General features: G+C 49.9%; 1 protein-coding gene across 1 annotated transcript in view; it reads right to left on the reverse strand.

Annotated features, from left to right (window-relative positions):
* Window positions 1–7,358: 7,358 nt before the first annotated feature.
* Slc15a1 (solute carrier family 15 member 1) overlaps window positions 7,359–21,141 on the reverse strand; it is a 44,733-nt gene continuing 30,950 nt past the window's right edge. The window contains exons 15-23 of the mRNA XM_051160986.1: window positions 19,634–19,715; window positions 19,187–19,306; window positions 17,444–17,590; window positions 15,150–15,199; window positions 11,880–11,987; window positions 11,648–11,756; window positions 10,941–11,084; window positions 9,040–9,147; window positions 7,359–7,623 (exon numbers count right to left, since the gene is read on the reverse strand). Of these exons, the coding sequence (XP_051016943.1) occupies window positions 7,432–7,623; window positions 9,040–9,147; window positions 10,941–11,084; window positions 11,648–11,756; window positions 11,880–11,987; window positions 15,150–15,199; window positions 17,444–17,590; window positions 19,187–19,306; window positions 19,634–19,715 (1,060 nt within the window). The 3' untranslated portion in view covers window positions 7,359–7,431. The remainder of the gene's footprint in view (window positions 7,624–9,039; window positions 9,148–10,940; window positions 11,085–11,647; window positions 11,757–11,879; window positions 11,988–15,149; window positions 15,200–17,443; window positions 17,591–19,186; window positions 19,307–19,633; window positions 19,716–21,141) is intronic.

The raw sequence follows: 21,141 nt of genomic DNA on the forward strand, positions 1-21,141 counted from the left end.
TGGTTTGTTCCACCGAAGGTCAGTGGTCTTAGAGTGTGGGCTAGTTATATATTGGAGGTAAAACTGAGGCTGGATGGCAGGAGCTGCTCAGCTTGGGAGGAACTTCTGCTCAGGTGTGGTGGCTCACGCTTTTAATCTCAGAAGGCAGGAGGAATATCTCTGTTAGTTTGAGGCCAGGCAAGGCTGTGCTGTGAGAGATCCCGTGTTAAAAACAAAAACAAAACAAAAACAACAAAGTTACTTCCGCTCACAGGCACAATTTGGGGAACAGACTTCTAGCTCCCTCTGCTGGTCGCTGTGTAGTATGTCAGGTCAGGCTTTGCGCCGCCAGGCCTTTCTGTGAGCACCGAGACCAGGCAACCAGGCGAAACAGAGGAAGAGCACTCAGCTCGGTACTATGGACGGGCTGTTTCCCCAGCACACAGGCCTGTCCTTTAGGGACCTCCTCCTTGTTATCAGAACACTCAGCCCTAGGAAGTGTGGCGCTCTTTGTCCCAGGGGACCAGAATGGCGGGCTGCCCCACTTGGGTCTTTAAGCACAGCTATGGAGACAGGATGTCTCATTAGACCAAGTCAGACACCAAATCAAATGAAAACTCACGTGGTTCTGAAACTGCCAGTACCTGCAGGATGCTAGCAGGCCCGATGAAAGCCTCCTCACCCCTGCTTGTAGCAGACAGAGGTGCCAGAGGCCTCACTGATGGAAGCCCTGACACCCTGGGCACTCTGGGAGGCTCGCCGGAGGTCAGGACGACAGGGAACAGGTGACTGGAAGCAGCTTGGAAGAGGGAAAGTGGGGGCAGGTGTCCAGTGAACACAGGGTTTCAGTTCTGTATGGGAAGGTGTCTTGAAGGCTCTCAGGCGGGATGGCTGCATCATAGCGTTGACGTGACTTATGTCATGGTTCTGTAGCCTTAAAAATGGCTAGTTTTACTTCCTGTGTATTCCACACATGAAGAAACAGTGTCCTGCTGTGTGTGCCGTCAGGCTGGCTGCACCCCTCAGCTCTTCTGCACCGCCACTGACCTCTTCCTGTGGCCTCACTGGCCTCTGCGCGGGGCCCCCTGCACCCCAGCCCCCCTTCCCCACGGTCAGTGTTTAGCTAGCTTGTCCATTGCCTCTTTTCACAATGGCGCTGTTTCCATCAGGCTTGTGGGGAGGAGGTTAAAGCGTCTTCAGGTAGCAGGGCCTCACAGGAGCCCAGCCCACCTCTGAGAAGGTAAAGACGGGTCTGTTTCCTCGGTTTGTCCTCTGAGTCCGGGTTCCAGTCTCACATCTAGGCAGCAATGGGTGTCTGTACTGTGGAGCACTAGTCTGGAGGGCCCCCAGCACCCACACTGCCTTGCCCTGGTTCCCTGTTCTTCTAGATTTTTTATAAATTTATTTTATATGTCTGAGTATTTTGCCTGCATGTGTGCATGTGCACCACACTTCTGAGGCCAGGAGAGGGCGTCAGATCCCCTGCAACTGGAGGTACGGATGGTTATGAGGCACCATGTGGGTGCTAGGAACCAAACCTGGGTCCTCTGCAAGAGCAGCAAAGGAGCTGAATGGCCGAGCCTCTCTTCAGCCCTCTTCCCTAAGGGTTCTTAGACACGCAGGTCACAAAGTCTTTTTCACAGTTACTGTAAGGATTAAGATTGATCCACTCCTTCCTGTAGACTAACCACGGTGACAGGCCCCATAAATGGAGCTGCCAGCCTCTGCTCTAGAGCCAGGCTGTGGGGATGGCCTTGGGCGGGTTACTTGCTTTTCCTTTGTCTTCTGTGAGCGGAATAATAGTAACCCACACTACAGGACTGAACCAGAAGACTGCGGAGCCCACTGCACATGTCCGGTGTTCAATGTTTGTTTAGCCTTAGTTGGTTGTCATAAAATGTGGGAATAGAATTTTTTTTCAGGATGCATAAATGCCTATGGTTAAAATAGCCAACAATAGTCAAACTTGAACATTTATTCAAGTATTTTACTTTATTTTGGGTTTTTCGAGACAGAGTTTCTCTGTGTAGCCTTGGCTGTCCTAGAGTCACTTTGTAGACCAGGCTGGCCTCAAACTCACAGCAACCCTCCTGCCTCTGCCTCCTGAGTGCTGGGATGAAAGGTGTGCACCAGCACCGCCCAGTTATTCAAGTATTTTTTAAAAGTTTAAAACTGACTTAGAATACATACTTAGTATGGTGGGACAAATTTCAACAGTAAAATGAAACAAAGCACACATATGGATCTTGTGGAACCAGCACAAGACCAAAACAGTTGGAAAAGATTCATAGGGTACTGTAAAAACTACTGGAAATAGTCTGCATTTTAGGTGTGACGTTTGCTCTAGGGGGCCCCTCCCCACCGCATATAGAATAGTGCTTAAACAGTGCACTATTTGGGTTGTAACCTGTCATATTGGAATTTGAGAAAAGTAGGAGGGGCAACAGGCAGGCAGAATGCTGGGCAAAGGCAGAGTGGCAGAATTTGTGGCCCCTTAAGTCTAGGCTTTCACACGAGAGGTGCTGTCAAGCACGCCCAAAGTGCACCCACAGCCACGGCTACATCCATGTTCTAAGGACTCATTGTTTTTGTTTGTTTGTTTGGTTTGGTTTTTCGAGACAGGGTTTCTCTGTGTAGCCGTGGCTGGCCTGGAGTCCCTTTGTAGACCAGGCTGGCCTCGAACTCACAGCGATCCTCCTGCCTCTGCCTCCCGAGTGCAGGGACTAAAGGCGTGTGCCACCACACCTGGCTCTAAGGGCTCATTCTTTGCTTGTTCCTTGGCCTGAGAAGCTGAAAGCATTTGCTTAGTGGGAGATTAGCACGTTGCAGAGATCGGTGAGCAAGACGCACACAGTAGACTGAGGAGAGCTGGGAGGAGAGAGAGAGAGAGAGAGAGAGAGAGACAGACAGACAGACAGACAGACAGACAGACAGAGACAGAGACAGAGAGAGGCAGAGACAGAGACAGAGAGACAGAGACAGAGACAGAGACAGACAGAGAGAGACAGAGACAGAGACAGAGAGACAGAGACAGAGACAGAGACAGAGAGACAGAGACAGAGGCAGTGGAGCCCATCCTGTCAGGGAGAGAGGGAGTCGTCTAAAGATAAAGAAACTGGGGGCTGCAGTGAGGGCTGCAGAGTGTCCCCACACTGGCCCAGGAATGAGAGTATGACCTGTCCAGTGTGAACTGGGCCAGAGTGTGCAGGGAGCAATGAGAAGCAATGGTCCTGTTCAGTCCATCAGAGAAAAGAGCCCTGTGGGCCGCACTGCCATCCGGAAGCTGTTGAGCAGAGAGTGATAATCTCATTATCGAGGTCCATGCAGCTTTTATGTGCAATGAGGAGCTTGTGTGTGAAGCATCTTCTCAAGGTCAAACACAGCAGCTAGCTTCTATCTTCAGAGCAGTGTGGAGTCTAAGAACTCTGACTGAACAGGACCATCCTGATGGACTGTATAGGACCATCCTGATGGACTGAACAGGACCATCGTGATTGACTGAACAGGACCATCTTGATGGACTGTATAGGACCATCCTGATGGACTGTATGGGACCATCCTGATGGACTGTAAAGGACCATCCTGATGGACTGTATGGGACCATCCTGATGGACTGTATAGGACCATCCTGATGGACTGTATGGGACCATCCTGATGGACTGTATGGGACCATCCTGATGGACTGTATGGGACCATCCTGATGGACTGTAAGGGACCATCCTGACTGACTGTATGGGACCATCCTGATGGACTGTATAGGACCATCCTGATGGACTGTAAAGGACCATCCTGATGGGCTGTATGGGACCATCCTGATGGACTGTAAGGGACCATCCTGACTGACTGTATGGGACCATCCTGATGGACTGTATAGGACCATCCTGATGGACTGTAAAGGACCATCCTGATGGACTGTATGGGACCATCCTGATGGACTGTAAAGGACCATCCTGACTGACTGTATAGGACCATCCTGATGGACTGTAAAGGACCGTCCTGATGGACTGTATGGGACCATCCTGATGGATTGTAAAGGACCATCCTGACTGACTGTATAGGACCATCCTGACTGACTGTATAGGACCATCCTGATTGACTGTATAGGACCATCCTGGGCCTGACATCTGGGGTTATTGAATTATAGCTCCATTCCATGTAGTAGACTAGGGATGAAGATGAATTGATGGAGCTCTTGTCTACCACGCACAAAGCCCTGGCTCCAACCCCCGAACAAAATAAGTCTGGGCACCGTGGCACATACCGGTAATGCTGGAATTTGGAGGCAGGAGGCCAGATGTTCAGATCTTCAGCTACACAGTGAGCTGAAAACAAGGCTGGGATACATAAGACCCTCTCTCAAAATAGACTTCACTGGAGAGACAGCTCAGCTGGCAGGAGAACTGTCTGCTCATCCTGAAGATCTGAGGTTAGTTCCTAGCAGCCATGTTGTTGGGTTATAACTGCCTGTAACTCCAGCTCCAGGGGATCAGACACCCTCACTTGGCCTCATACATACATGGCAGGCACACACACACACACACATACACACACACACACACACACACACACACACACACCAATTTAAAAAACACATACATTAAGAAAAAAATGGGTAGGCAGGGTTAGGGGACCCCACAGAAGAGGGACAGGATGGCCGAGGAGCCAGGAGGGGTTGAGGGCGCGACAAGAACACGGCGAGCAGAATCAAGTGAGCTCCTGGGGCTCGCAGAGACTGAGGCGACAATCACAGAGCCTGTGTGGGTCTTTGGTAAGTCCTCTGCGTATTTGTTGTGGGTGTTAGCTTGGTGTTCTTGTGGGGCTCCCAACAGTGGGAGTGGGGGATCCTTGCTCTTTTGCATACTCTTGGGTCTCTTTTCCTCTTACTGGTGTTGGGGTTCAGAGAAAACCATATAAACCAGTCAGACACCGATCTCAGTCACAGATGGAAGGTTTATTGAATGCACACCCCAAGACTGAATGCGATAGGGAGCTGAACTGTGACCCCAACCTGTTTTTAGGGTAGCCTATTTATAGGAAAACCAAGTGCAGAAGACAGGGGGCGGGCAGTAATACATTTTAAGTTCCTTTTGGCTAACTAGACGAAGTGTTTTCAGCTGACCTTTTAGCTGATTGGCCCCAAGTGAGATAAGAGGTGGTGGTTTGGCGAGGGGGGCGAGGGTCTTCCAGAGTGCGAGGATAGCAGAGTGATGAAACCGTAGCTTCACAGGAAGGACTGTGACCCTTTCCACTCTCGGCATGATAATTACACCTGGGAAGCAGAGTCTGAGAACTTGAGTGTAGCTTCACCTTATGGTCAGGACAGAGACCGCACATAAAACGGCCACAGCTGGTTAAAGGAGCAGTCAGGTCTCCACACTGGGGTTGCCTCATCCAGCCCTGAGATGAGGGTTTGTGGCTGGATGCATAGCATCTTGTTAGGCCAAAGAAAACAGAGGAGGAGTGGATCTGGGGGTGAGGGGGTGAGGGGAGATGGGGGCAGGACTGGGAGGGGAGGGGAGGGGGGGAACTGTGATCAGTGTGTAATGTCTGAGAGAAGAATAAAAGAAAAACAAAAGTGAAAGTTTAAAACAAACAAGTAAGCTGGACACAGTGGCGCACGCCTTTAATCCCAGCACTCGGGAGGCAGAGGCAGGCTGATCTCCGTGAGTTCGAGGCCAGCCTGGTCTACAAAGTGAGTTACAAGACAACAGAGCTACGTAGTGATATCTGTCTTGAAACAAAACAAAACAAAAAACAAACAAGAATGAAAAAGCACCAAATATCTGTAGGCTGCACTGGGTAGTGAGTGCTAAAAGTGTTTTAGAAGGAATCTCCACTTCAAATAGAGAAGAGTATTCACCAATTCAAACCAGCACAATGAGACTCACACACAGAGACATGTTAGTAGTAAAAGATAGATTTTTAAAATTTTTATTTCCCGGGGGGGGGGGGGAACCAAGAGAAGTACTCGTGGGTGTTTTCTGTCCCTGGGGTTTACGCCACGCGGGCTTTGCTTTGTTAATGCCTTGCTGTTTCTGAAGACGTCTTACCTTAGTGAGGCACATATTAACAGCATAGCCAGACAGCGTAGAAAAGGTTTCGTACCCAAGACACACAAAGAGCTCTTTTTAAGAACACAATTTAAGGCTGGAGAGATGGCTCAGAGGTTAAGAGCACTGACTACACTTCCAGAGGTCCTGAGTTCACTTCCCAGCAGACACATGGTGGCTCACAGCCATCTATAATGAACTCTGGTGCCCTCTGCTGGTAGGAAGGAACACATGCAGGCAGGATATTGCATACATAATAAGTAAAGTCTCTTAAAAGGAAAAAAAGAACACAATTTAAGCCAGGAGGTGGGGGTGCACACCTTTAATCCTGGCACTTGGGAGGCAGACATGGGTGGATCTTCATGAGTTCAAGGCCAGGCTGGTCTACAGAGCAAATTCCAGGACAACCAAGGCTGTTACACAGAGAAACCTCGTCTCAAAAAACCAAAACCAAACCAAACCAAAACAAAATTAAAAAAAAAAAAAAAAACAAATAAACAAAAAAATAAAACCAGAGCTGGGCCGTGGTGGTGCACACCTTTAATCCCAGCATTGGGAGTCAGAGTCAGGCAGATGGCTATGAGTTGGAGGCCAGCCTGGTCTACAAAGCAAGTCTAGGACAGCCAAGGCTACACAGAGAAACCCTGTCTCAAAAAACAAACAACAACAAAACCCCAAAAACCCCAAACAAACAAGAGCCCAAAAATCAAAAAACCCTTAAAACCAAGAATTTACTTCATATCAGTGAAACCTCAGAATCCCTGGCTAACCTTCATTTGAATAGTCTTTTGAATTACACATAATTTAAAAAGAGGTCAGGCAAACAAAAGTAGAAAAACAACCCAAAAAACCCCAAGGGGAAATTATTAGTTCAAACCATCTGATGCTCACTATATACTGTATATTTTTAAAAAGCCCTCTGTAAATTCAACATTGTTTTCATAAAAACATTAGAAAAAAAAAGTAGTTACCTTTCAAAATTAAGTTAGTCTGAAAGTTCACTTCTGTTGGAAAAATGCAAGATATGGCATAATGTCAATTTTTTTTTTTAAAGTGCATGTTTTAAATAATATTTTAGCTGGGCAATGGTCCCAGTGCTCAGGAGTCAGAGGCAGAAGGATCTCTGAGAGTTCAAGGCCAGGCTGGTCTACAGAGTGAGTTCCAGGTCAGCCAGGGCTACAGAGAGAAACCCTGCCTCAAAAAAAATGAAACAAAAAAACGCCCAAATTTAAAAAGGCTCCCCCTAGAGTTTCCGATTCACAGCCGGCAGCTTAGACACAGCTTTGTCACTACTTTGGCTCGCAGTGTGATCATGGCCTGCACGGTATGATGAGTGCCCTGTCCCTTGCGGCAGAACTCAGGGAGCTTGCTGGACTGCGCGTTCCCGCTTGCCTTCTGACCCTCACATGCTTGTCTGGGAGACAGGTTCCACCTCAGCATACGGGTTGTCCTTTCCAACACCCTCTTTCTTCTCATCCTCATCAAACTGTGCCTCAATCTCTGCGGGGTTGACGTAGGTGTAGAACCGGGCCATGACGGCGAAGATGACACAGACCACCAGGAGCAGTGAGGCGAACAGGATGTACTCAGCCCACTTTGGAGGCGTCAGAGGCGGAGCAAGAAAACAAGCAGACAAACACAGGGCCCGTTAACGCAGTGTCACCCGTTAACGCAGTGTCACCCGTTAACGCAGTGTCGCTTGTTAACGCAGTGTCCCACTCATAACCTCTTGCTGCTTCTAGGAGGCAGAAGTGAGACTGTTAGGAAACATCAGCCCCCAACAGCCACACACTGGCTGGGCCTTCTCAAATGCTCAAGGAACACGTGACGTTTTTCTACCAACATGGGTGTGGAAACACAAGACGTTTGGGACGACGATGAGAGAAATTCTCTGGAGTGCTTAAGGTGTACAGCTAGTGCCGGAAGAATAAGAACCGGCAAGGACAAAGGGTGCCGAACACAGGCAGGAGGGATGGCGTCACAGTTCCGAATATCTACCAGAGCTCCTTGGTTGGGGTGCCGGCACACCCACAAGCCCCACAAATCCAGCTCCAGGGGAGCCAAAGCTCTTGTGGCCTCCACGGGCACCTGCAGGAGCATGGGGCCCGTGCGCGCACACACACACACACACACACACACACTCAGCCCTTCCGCATAACTGTGTGTGTGTGTGCATTTATATGTAGTTATAGCCGCATATATTTTTGACAATGCCTGAGCTCAAGGGCAGGAAGCCCTATGGCCATTTCTGACACAGGAAACAGCAAACTGCTGTGGCGGCAGGAAGCCATTGGGTAGGACTTGTGTGCAACAAGGCTAAGTGAAAGCTGTGAGCATTGGGCAAGCCCATGCCTTACTTTAAAAGGATCGACTTCCAGAACACCTTTAGGTTACCATGGAGCTTCTGGGTAAGGGACCTGGCTCCTTTTATCTCCAGCCCATGTCTGGGCTAGAACCTGAGCCTCGTGCATGCTAGGTAGGCATTCCACGTGCAGTTACACTCCTAACCCACACGTTCCACAGATGTTTCTTCTGGCTGTAGACCCCACGGGCTACAGGAACTTCAATTAAGATGCTTAATCTGGTGCCGATTTCCAAGTACTAGGAACCAGCAGAGGCTCTGCCCAGTGCCTCCAGCTGACTGGCCTGGCAATATTTTTTTTTTTTTTTTTTTTTTGAGACAGGGTCTCTCTCTGTAGCCTTGGCTGTCCTAGACTCGCTTTGTAGACCAGGCTGGCCTCGAACTCACAGTGATCCGCCTGCCTCTGCCTCCCGAATAGGCCTGGCAATGTTATTCAGCCTTCGGCTCAAATGGATACATATTTATAGACAGCTAGCGAGGGTCACGGTGATGACTGTCAATAAGCAGGAAGATTAGAGGTTCAAAGCCATCCTCGCCTATGAAGCAAGTTCGAGGCCAGCCTGGGCTACGTAAGACACCCCCCCCCCCCATCTCAAATACAGGGGAAAAAAATTAAAAGGGCACATCCAATCTTCTCTCCCCTCGTACCTGTTCGGGGAAGTGGCCTACCCCCGCGACAATGAGCACGATGATGTTGCCAACGGCCACGGTCAGAAGCCAGCCTGCCTGAAGCACAGACTTCATGTTGGACGGGGCCTGAGGAAGCAAAGCAGGAAGGATCACAGCCTGGACCCTGACTCAGGACGAGAGAGAAAGCCCCAAGCGCCCACTCACTTCCCCCAGCGCCCCGGAAGTGCAGGCTAGAGGTCGGGTTGGTCAGGCTTAGTGAAGTTTGGTTTCTCACAGTTCTAGCCCGGCACTTGGGAGACTGAGGCACGGAGATCCCGAGTGTGAGGACACCCTGGGCTACAGAGCATGGCCCTGCTCTGAACATAAATAGGCAGATAGGTAAGCAAAAAGCAAGGTCAACACAGGGAGAGCTTCACTTGTGTGGTGAGACAGGAACACCCTCCTCCACACACTCACAGCGTTGTCTTGGTAACACGGGCAGATCTACAGGTGAACAGGCACTACCTCACAAGTTTCTAAGCAAAGACGTGTTCTCCCGAAAGGAAGACTTCTCTCTGGGCTGCAGAGTTACTCCTTGGAAGCCTCTCTGCTGTGTCTCCCATAGCCCTTCCCGAAGCTCTCCCCACCTAGACCACAGCCGTGCCTTTGTCAGACCGTGTGGTCATCACAGGAAGGGGGTAGCCCGTGCCGACCATCACAGATACTGAAGGAAGACATGCTAAGATGCAGTGGCGATGGATGTTGCATATCGTGTCTGACCTCAGACTCACCGTGTAGCAGAGGATGACCTTGAACCCCTGAGCTTCCTGCCTCCACCTCCCCAGTGCATGGGTTGCAGCTGTGCCTCAGCACACCTGCTTTCATACAGTCCTGGGGGTCGAACCCATGGCTTCATGCATGCCAGGCAAGCACTCTATCAACTGAGCTGTATCTTAAAAAGAGGGTGTTATACTTGTTCTTAGCAGTAGATCTGGTGTGATGTGGGTCACTGGGAGTGACAGAGAGGCATCGACTGGACCGTAAATATAAGCAGAGCACAGACCTACAGGCAAGAACTTTGATGCCCAGCTGGTGCCTTTGGGATATTACAAAACGCAGAATCTGCTACTATGAGCCTGGCAGCCGACCTTGGCATGCTGAACCCAACCCCCCAGATACACACACACACACCCGCGTGTGCACACACACACATGCACACATATACACACACATGCACACATACACACACACATACACACACACACACACACACACACACACATTCCCCACAAACTAACAGCATAGTGTTCCCACTGAGTGAAGTCCTTGTTCTGTGGAGGTCACCAGTGATTGTTTGGATGAGAAATGTCCCACATAAGATCCGACATTCGTCCACTAGGTCCTGAGTTGGCCTCGCTGGAGGAAGCACGTGACTGGAGGGAGGCTCTGAGAGCTTAAAACCCTGTGCCGCTCCCAGCGCACTCTCTCTGCTTTGTGCTTGTGGTCCAAGGTCTGAGCTCCCAGCCCCCTGCTCTGGCCACCGTGCCTGCCTACTGCTGTGCCTCACTGCCCTGACGGTCGCTCGTCAGAACCATCAGCACACGTAAACTTTACTTTTGTAAGTTGCCTTTAGACTGGGTTTCTTATTACAGCGGGAGAAAGTAACCAAATACAACACCACGATGCTTTCTAAAATTAAAAACAAAAAATTATAGACAAACCATAGGGGTGATGTGTGCCTACTACTCCCGTCCTAGAAAGCCCGAGGCAGGAGGCTGCTGAACTGGAGCCATCCTGGGCCACATGCTAAGACCCTGTCTTACAAAACCAACAAAAACAAAAGGCCCTCTAAGCATAGAGATGTCCCAGATTCAAGTCAGGTCCATCAGCACATTTCTGAGGTAGCAGAAGAGAGGGAGAAACAACAAGAAACCGGAAACCTGGGAATACGAGAACTCCAGTCCCGTCACGGAGAAGACCACCTCGCCACAGGTGAGAAGGAAGTACTGTGGGATTTGCAGAGCCATGTTCACCGTGTTGGGTGGGATGTCTTCAAACTCCTTCACCTCCAGGCAGCCATCACCCTAGGCAGTTGAGAAAGAGACAGAGGCAGGCTTTAGAATAACAGCTGTTCACGCAGACAAACTGAGTTGACCTTCCCAGGTGGCTGACCCCAGTACCCATTTTAAATAACCACACAATGTTGGAAGCCTCTATCAGCTCACGTCCTGCCTCCTGTGCACATTGCGTCCCGGAGTCACACAGCCCACAAGGAGCTTCAAATACTCAGCATTGAAACTAATGTAACTAAGTCTGCTGGGTTTCGTTTCTCAGTCAACTCAGACAGTCAGTGGCAGGCTAGTGAGATGGCTCAGGGGAAAGGTGGTGCCTGCTACCAAGCTTGACAACCCAAGTGTAAGCCCTAGGACCCACACAGCCTCCTATAGGTTGCTCTCTCACCTACACGCTTGCACGCACGCACACACACATGCATCATTAAAGAGAGGAGGTAGCACTGAGCTGAATTAGTTCTAAGTCCATCTATAGATCCTGACTCCCCTGGTTAGTCATGAGCTCATGCTGCGTGGCTGTGAGGGTCCACAGCAGCGGGGTTGAACAGGCTGTGGTGGTGCAAGAAGTTACTAACCGCCTTTCGGATCACATAGGTATATGCGCTGCCAAAGTCAAGGTTGGAAGATTTAAAGCCACTTGAACAGCTTGGGGCAACCTCGGAGGAGTTTATTGTGAAGTCTTTGCTATTAGAAGAAGGAAGAACAGAGGTTATAGTTCTTGGTATTAAAATATCCATTTTGTTTTTCTTAAGAAATAGACTGGACAGCCTTGAATTTGGGAGCAAGTTGCCCAGAAAAGATACTTACACACCAGAAGGAAAAAACTGGTAATTGCTGGCATTGTAACTGGTGACATTTTCATACAGTTTTCCACTCATTTCGATGGTGACCATCTCCGTAAGGGTGTTGACAAATCTGGAACAGGAAAGTATCAGTCTTTTAAGCAAACTGTGGAATAATTTATTCTAGCTCACAGGTCTTGCCCTCAGTGTTAAGTTTTTTCCTTTGTGAGGAAATTTAAGATGCAGAGAGTTAGCTGCCTCATAGTTGCATCTCCCAGTTGTTCCTCCTGGTTGTTCCTCACAGCTGTGCCTCACAGTTGTTCCTCACAGCTGTACCTGACAGTTGTTCCTCACAGCTGTACCTCACAATTGTACCTGACAGTTGTTCCTCACAGTAGTACCTCACAGCTGTTCCTCACAGCTGTACCTGACAGTTGTTCCTCACAGTTGTTCCTCACAGCTGTACCTGATAGTTGTTCCTCACAGCTGTACCTGACAGTTGTACATGACAGTTGTCCCTCATAGTTGTACCTGACAGTTGTATCTTAGTTGTCCCTCACAGCTGTACCTGACAGTTGTACCTGACAGTTGTCCCTCATAGTTGTACCTGACAGTTGTATCTTAGTTGTACCTCACAGCTGTCCATCACAGCTGTTCCTTACAGTTGTACCTCACAGCTGTACCTGACAGTTGTTCCTCACAGCTGTACCTCACAGCTGTACCTGACAGTTGTTCCTCACAGCTGTACCTCACAGCTGTACCTGACAGTTGTACCTGACAGTTGTCCCTCATAGTTGTACCTGACAGTTGTATCTTAGTTGTTCCTCACAGCTGTTCCTCACAGCTGTACCTGACAGTTGCTCCTCACAGTTGTTCCTCACAGCTGTACCTGACAGTTGTTCCTCACAGTTGTTCCTCACAGCTGTACCTGACAGTTGTACATGACAGTTGTCCCTCATAGTTGTACCTGACAGTTGTTCCTCACAGCTGTACCTGACAGTTGTTCCTCACAGCTGTACCTGACAGTTGTTCCTCACAGCTGTACCTCACAGCTGTACCTGACAGTTGTACCTGACAGTTGTGCCTCACAGTAGTACCTGACAGTTGTATCTTAGTTGTACCTCACAGCTGTCCATCACAGCTGTTCCTTACAGTTGTACCTCACAGCTGTACCTCACAGCTGTCCATCCATTCATGAGAACACCCTTAAAAGAATTACTTAGCAGTATTTATACATTCCAGGGACTGCTCTAAGGACTTGCAAGTGTTGCCTAGTTCACTGGTATTTAGGGAATCCATCAAGTAGTTACAGAAACAGGTATTGGCTCCTTCTCTTTCTGGAAAACACTCATGCTTTTGCGCAGCTTGTGTGGAAAGCTTTGGAGCTCAACAGGTGAAGGAGCAAAATATAAGAGTTTCTGGAAGACAGCCCTTGTCAAGTCTTCCTTTAAGGAAGAAGGAGAGCCCGATGTTTTGGTTATTTCTGAGAGCCTGCGGCAGGGAAGGGATCCAAGATCTGAGAGAAAGAGGTTTGCTGCCCTAAGTCATTGTCCTCAGACGGAGAGACCTGTGTGGCTCTGGGGTATGCTGGCCAGCATCTGCTAGAACACAGTGAGGAATGGGACGCCTGCAAAACCTTGGCAAGTCCCCTTGGTTAAACCGCAGGAGCAAGCAGTTGAGCTGCCTTCCCAGGAAGGACCACACAGAATGTCACAGTGAGCGGATGGCCACAGGTGTTTCCTTAGGTGCTGGGGAAGACCCTGAGAGTCTTATCCTGCCCTAGGGATGAGCGTGTTGCTGCCCAAGGGAGACGGTTGTTTGTTGTGCCCACCAAGTAGGCAGGTGGCAGACTACAGCAGGTTGCCCAACACACAGAGCAAGAAGTGATGATGATGGGCACCTAACCCATCCATCACATCCCATAAACACATGACCCGGTTTCACCAGCATCGTGGCACATATTAATTTGATACAACAGTCTATATGTAAAGGATACCTTATTAACATTTTTTTTGTGTGTGTGTGTGTATGTGTGTGTGTGTGGTATGTGGTGTGTATGTGTGTGTGTATGTAGCATGTGTGTGTGGTATGTGGTGTGTGTATGTGTGTGTGTGTGTGTGTATGTGTGTGTGTGTATGTGTGTGTGTGTGGTATGTGGTGTGTATGTGTCTTGTTCAGGGAAGGATGGACAATTATAAATATTCAAAGGAAGGACTATGGACTGAGCGGTGTGTCCTTGAAACATCCTGACAGCTCAAAATGAGACTTTCTGTGGAAAAAAGGCTTTTAAGGAAGCAAAGGAAACTCTTGGGTAGCCTCGATCTGACATGACTGATTGGCACCCTTCCATGAGGAGACTAGGGCACAGACATGCAAGAAAAAGAAGCCAGCTATCAACAGTTGGCCAGGAGGGAGCCCTCAAAGGAGACCGGTCTTCGATGCCTTCATCTTGGCCCTCCGGCCAGAGAAACTATGAACACAGGAGTTTCTGTTTAATGGCACCATCAGCCTGTGGCACTCAGCATGGCTGGTGCCTAGAAAATGAGAAAATGAACAAAATTCAAATTACCTTGTGCCAGCCAGATGAATTACACTAACTTAGTTACCCTGGAGAAAAATCTGAGACTATCAGCGTCAGAGAGGATGCCAGAGGCTTGGTAAGGAGCTGGCCATCACGAATGAGTGCCTGCCAGTCAGAAGGCAGTGGAGAGAGAAGTCTCTGGAACACTAGGGCTTTGCGACTGTGTGTGAGAGGACGAGAGGCCATTCCGGGCTTGCCAGGGCTTGCTGCTCACTGCATAGCTTCTTTTGCTTAGTAAGGTGTGTGGGTAGAGGCCACAGCAAAACAAAAACTGTGAATGAGAAGACAGCATGGAACCCAGGAAAGGAAGGCAGCCATCCGGACACAGCCACCTGGGCACAGCCACCTGACATGGCCACCTGGACACAGCCACCTGGCACAGCCTCCTGGGCACAGCAGAGCAGGTGCTTCTGGGAGATCACTGAAGAGAACGGTCCCAGTGAGGACGCTGTAACAAGGAGACTTTAACATTTTTTGTGTCATAGGTGAGTGCTGATTCTATAGCTTGTTTTTCTATAGCTGTTGATAAGATGACGTGGACTTTCTTCTCTAGTCTCCTAAGATGATGACTAAGATGACTAAGATGTTGACTGAACCGGCCTCACATTCTCAGTGCAGACCCGACACTTTCGTACCCTCGTCACACCTGGACTTGGTTAAAAGAATGTGCTAACCTCAGTCAGAAGCTGCAAGAACCAGAAGAAATCTCCATACCTGATTCCATTTTCTCCCTTTTCTGGCTTCTGGTTAAGCCCATCTTTTACCTGAGAGAAGAGAAAAAAAATCAAAATATCTCTGAACCTGTGAGATGGCTCTGTGTGTAAAGGCACCTGCTGTATGAGCCTGGCTCTCTCTGTTCGGTCCCTGGAAACCACGTAAGGTGGAAGGGGAGAGCCTGCTTCGCAAAATTGTCCTCTCACCTCCATATATGCACTGTGGCACGTGTGCCTGCTTTCTCATGCGTCCATTATGTGTGCGCACACACACATGCACACACACACACACACACATGCACCTGCACACACAGAGTACTTCCCTGATATTTAGCTCATTAGAATCAGTTCACACTAACACTTCTACCTGGGAGACAAGGGCTCTAGCCCTTCACTCCTGCTTTTCCTCCAGGCCAACACATGCTTCTCCAGTTATTGACCCTTGATTATCAGTGGCTCCAAAGAACATGACTCTCCAACACTTTAGATTGTCTGACCTTTGGACATTGCAACACTGTATTGTCAAAATAAAGTTCATGTTTGAAAACTGTGCAGATGAATCAGGAAAGTCATTGCAAAAATAAATCTTGTAAGGCTTTAAGTAAGTGGATTTGTGCTGGGCCACACCCATAGCTTTTACATCAGCCTGTGGGCCACAGGCTGGACCCAGCTGAGAGGACAGGCCACCCAACAGGCTGGACCCAGCTGAGAGGACAGGCCACCCAACAGGCTGGACCCAGCTGAGAGGACAGGCCACTGCACAGGCTGGACCCAGCTGAGAGGACAGGCCACTGCACAGTCTGGACCCAGCTGAGAGGACAGGCCACTGCACAGGCTGGACCCAGCTGAGAGGACAGGCCACTGCACAGTCTGGACCCAGCTGAGAGGACAGGCCACCCAACAGGCTGGACCCAGCTGAGAGGACAGGCCACCCAACAGGCTGGACCCAGCTGAGGGGACAGGCCACCCAACAGGCTGGACCCAGCTGAGAGGACAGGCCACTGCACAGGCTGGACCCAGCTGAGAGGACAGGCCACCCAACAGGCTGGACCCAGCTGAGAGGACAGGCCACTGCACAGGCTGGACCCAGCTGAGAGGACAGGCCACTGCACAGTCTGGACCCAGCTGAGAGGACAGGCCACCCAACAGGCTGGACCCAGCTGAGAGGACAGGCCACTGCACAGTCTGGACCCAGCTGAGAGGACAGGCCACCCAACAGGCTGGACCCAGCTGAGAGGACAGGCCACCCAACAGGCTGGACCCAGCTGAGGGGACAGGCCACCCAACAGGCTGGACCCAGCTGAGAGGACAGGCCACTGCACAGGCTGGACCCAGCTGAGAGGACAGGCCACCCAACAGGCTGGACCCAGCTGAGGGGACAGGCCACCCAACAGGCTGGACCCAGCTGAGAGGACAGGCCACCCAACAGGCTGGACCCAGCTGAGGGGACAGGCCACCCAACAGGCTAGACACAGCTGAGAGGACAGGCCACCCAACAGCTTCCCTATTAAGCAAATGGCTAAGAAGGGCTGACTGCGCTGAGCTCTTCATATGCCCTCACTGGATCCTCTTTCTGAACATTAGAATTAAAGGTGTATGACACTATGCTCAGCTAAGACAGGGTCTTATTGCACGGTCCAGGCCAGCATCCACCTCCTGAGAGCTGTAAAGAAGGTATGAGCCAGCAGGGTGTGGTAGCGCACGCCTGTAATCCCAGCACTCGGGAGGCAGAGGCAGGTGGATCGCTGTGAGTTTGAGGCCAGCCTTATCTACAAGTGAGTGCACAACAGCCAATGCTACAGAGAGACCCTGTCTTGAAAAAATAAAACAACAACAAAAAAGAAGGTGCGGGCACCACACCTGGCTCCTACTTTTCTTTCTAAATACTAATTAACAGTAATCCTTCTTACCAGCCAGCCAAACCTTTACTGGAAGTCAGGTGACGTGTGTTCCTGAGGAAAGAAGAATTTGAAGATCTCCTATATAGGTAAAGTCACAGCAATAAGAATCTGTGTCCTAGGGCTGGAGAGACGGCTCCGTGGCTAGGAGCACAGGCTGCTCCTGCAGAGGACCTGGGTTCTGCTCTTAGCACCTACGTGGTGCCTCATAGCTATCTATAACTCCAATTGTAGGTGATTTGATGCCCTCTCTGACCTTCTCAGACACCAGGTGACCGTTTGTGCACATATGCACATGCAGGCTAAGACACTCAAACACATAAAATAACAACCAAAAAATGTTTTTAAAAGCTGTGTCTTTAATACTGCAAATAGAGAAAGAATATCAACAGCTTACCACGCGGTACTGCTCGGGGCCCCACACTAGAAGGGTGTGGCGATGGCCTTGCTCAAACCTGTGCGTTACTGCAGTGACTGGGGATCCGGGGGAAGTCAGGTTTATGCTTGTCAGCTTGTCCGCCTCAAAAGTCATGAAGTTGTTTGTCTGGAGATGGGGGAGAGGAGGCCGGAGGCAGGGTTAGCCCTGTGCGTTTGAACACTGTAATGCCATGTTGTATGTTGTATGACATCCCATGTTACCCAGTCCTTGCTCACACAGCCAGCATACCGCGTGGGGACTTCATGCTTGGCCTCCCACCCTCATGGGCACTGCCATACAGGTCTTCCTATATTACCACAGGAATTATGGTGTTCACCAAACACTGTGGTTTTGTTTTGCTCTGAGGAAAGCACATGCTGTGTGCATCAGTTACAGGACAACGTGAAGAGCACTACCAGGGACTGGGGAGGAAGGCACGTCTCAACAGCTGAGAAGCTTCTCATCCGAGGGCCTAGGTTCAATCCCCATAATTCACATGGGGAATCACAACCAGCTACAGTTGCATTTCCAAGTGGCTTGGTGTCTTCTTCTGGCCTCTGGGGGCACCAGGCATACACAGAGTGAACAGGCATACATGCAGGGAAAACACCCACCCACCCACCCACACACACACACACACACACACACACACACACACACAAAAGGCACCAAAGAAAAAGCAATGGTGTTGGGAAACCCTGATGCTAAGGTTGTAGCCCATTGTGGCCAGAAAACCCTGAGCTTGGTACAAAATGGAGGATTTCCCTTTGTCAGGGGGATGGCTCCTTCTCTGCCTGGGGGAGCTGGGATCCCCACCAATCTGCTCTGCAAGCACCAGTGATCCCTGGAATGCCTTTCTATGCAAATGAGGCATTCCAGTACCTTAAGCTCCCAGCCAATGATGTACACTCACACTGGAAACCCCTCCCCTCCTCCCCAAAGATCTAGATAACCCTTGTTCACCCTGAATAAAATTGAAATGCCTCACTGAAGCTGGCTGGTCCTAGAAGTCAATTCGACCTACTGGTGGCCAACAGTCCCCGAGAAAAGGAGAGACCCACACAATGGTTCTTGTGAAAATCAATATGGGGCTTCCGTGACCATCGTGAATCAGACTTTTAACAGCTTCTTCAAGGTCATTAATGTGCAGAGGTCAGGAACAAGTGTACAAACCTACATGGCTGGGGTTAGGACCTCAAGGCTCTCCATGCATGCAGACTCAGGAGCAGTAACCTCAAGAACAGGGCGTCCCACATCAGCACTGTGTACACTAGGACAGATAGCTCTTCGCTTGGAGGGTGAGTGCCCACAGCTCTGGCTTGCGCATATGAAGTAGCATATTCTTAGTTTGCAGCCATAAAGAACTGTCTGTAGAGACTGCTCAACTTCTCCTTAGGGGTACAGAACCCCCCACCCCCCCCCCCCCCCCCCCCCCCCCCCCGGTTTGCACCTTCCCTGCTGTTGGAAGTGTAGCTACGTGGGAAGTTACAGAAATGCAGTGTTTCTGGTCTCTAGGTCAAGTCTGCCTTCTCCAGCATGCCAGAGTGGTCAGTCCCCACATTCAAGTCAGAGGCCCACTGGTCTAGGGAAGTGGACACTGACATGTGTTCATCTTGGACTGGCTTTGGGATTTATACAGGGACCAGTGAGAATAGCTCCTCCGAGCTTTGTTAGACGTCAAGCAAGAAGATAAAGTCGAAGGTCCTGTTTCCTCTCACTTACTTGAGACATCTGGCCCAGAGTCACAGTCTCTCCAGGGAAATACACAGTCATGTTATGGTTCCCTATATTCAAGACCTTAATTTGGACTTGGTTTCCACCAGGGAAGACTGGAAGAGTTTTCTGAGAAAAAGAAAAGAAAGTCAACAGTGAGGAGCTGCACTGAGTTTGTATGTTCACTGCCATGAAGTGTGTGTGTGTGTGTGTGTGTGTGTATGTGTGAGTGTGCCCGCCATCCTCCCTTGTAACTAAGCCCACCCAGTAGCACTTAGCAGTTCCCCCACAGCAACAGAACTCACAGCGCTAACCGATGGACTATCTGCCCCACCCCCAGCCTCCCCACTGCCCTTCACTCCGGGAATTCCTACTGGATATGGGGAGAAGGCCCCTAGTCTCCTCTAATCCCCCCAGTCCAGAGAAGGAAGATGCCAAGCCCAGGAGAAGCCTCACATCGATCTCTAATTGTACAACTGCAGCCGCCACAAAGGCCATGGAAGCCAGGAACATGCCGACCGTCATCTTCTTCAGGGAGCTGAGGAGGACAAGAGGCGAGTGCACCTCAGCCCATCTCACCCAGATGAAGGAAAACACCTCCCATCCCGTCTCTTCCCCATGAACACAGCTGGACCAGAATTGGCTTCTGGGGTTGCGATTGTGTCGGGATTTTATTTGTGTGTGTGCATGTCAGTGTGAGCGTATGTGCACATGCATGTGAGGGCTCGGAGGCCAGAAGATGTCAGGTCCCGAAAGCTGGAGCCACGGCATCTGTGAGCTGCTCCGTGTGGGAGCTGGGATCCAAACTTTGGTTCGTGTGCTTGAGAAGCAGCCTACCTGCTGAGCTGTCCCTGAGGCCCCTCTGCTGTTAGTCAGGACCAGACTAGTGAGAGCAAGTAGAGTCCTCGCTTGTATTTTCACATTTAATTTCTAGATATCCCATGAATATAACTAATATTTCCAGGCTTCTATTAATAGATTTTTCATTTATTTTAAAGGGCATTTTCAGTAACATTGCGTACAAACATTTCTTTTTAAAGCGCTCTCTCTCTCTCTCTCTCTCTCTCTCTCTCTCTCTCTCTCTCTCTCTCTCTCTCTCTGTGTGTGTGTGTGTGTGTGTGTGTGTGTGTGTGTGTGTGTGTGTGTGTGTTGCATGCAAACATGTATGGATATGTACAGGCTCATGTGTGCACATGAGGCCGAAGGATGTCAGGTGTCTTTTGTTGCTGTCTCTCTTATTCTCACAAGGCAGGATCTCTCCCTGAATCTGCAGCTCATCATGCCTGGCTCTGCTGCCTGGCTCAGTCCCCTGGCTCTGAGGTAACATATGCACACTGCTATGCCTGGCTCTGCTGCCTGTCTTGGTCCCCTGGCTCTGAGGTAACATGTGCACACTGCCATGCCTGGCTCAGTCCCCTGGCTCTGAGGAAATGTGTGCACACTGCCATGCCTGGCTTTCCACATGGGCCCTAGGGATCTGAACTCAGGTCTTAATTCGGCACAGCAAGCCCTCTTACCAGCAAGATAGCTCCCATCCTCCAATAACTCTTAAATTTGTTTCTTTAAAAACAGCAGCAGTGCTGGGTGTGGTGGCGCATGCCTTTAATCCCAGCTCTTGGGAGGCAGAGGCAGGTCGATCTCTGTGAGTTCGAGGCCAGCCTGGTCTACAAAGTGAGTCCAGGACAGCCAAGGCTACACAGAGAAACCCTGTCTTGAAAAAAACAAAAAACAAAACAAAACAAACAAAAAACCCAAAACAAAACAAAAACAGCAGCAGCAGCAGCAGGCAGGCCTACTGGCCTGGCTATAATCCCGTCTTGGTGGGTGGCTTATAAATTCAAAGCCTAACTGGGCTGCAGAGAGAGTTTTAAGGCTAGCCTTGTCTCAAAATAGAAAGGAAAAAAGAGGGTTGGGGGTTCTATCTTAGTAGATGAACATTTGTCCAGTGTGTGGGAAGTCTAGGC

The sequence above is a fragment of the Acomys russatus genome, chromosome 18 (assembly GCF_903995435.1).
Source record: "Acomys russatus chromosome 18, mAcoRus1.1, whole genome shotgun sequence".
NCBI lineage: Eukaryota > Metazoa > Chordata > Mammalia > Rodentia > Muridae > Acomys > Acomys russatus.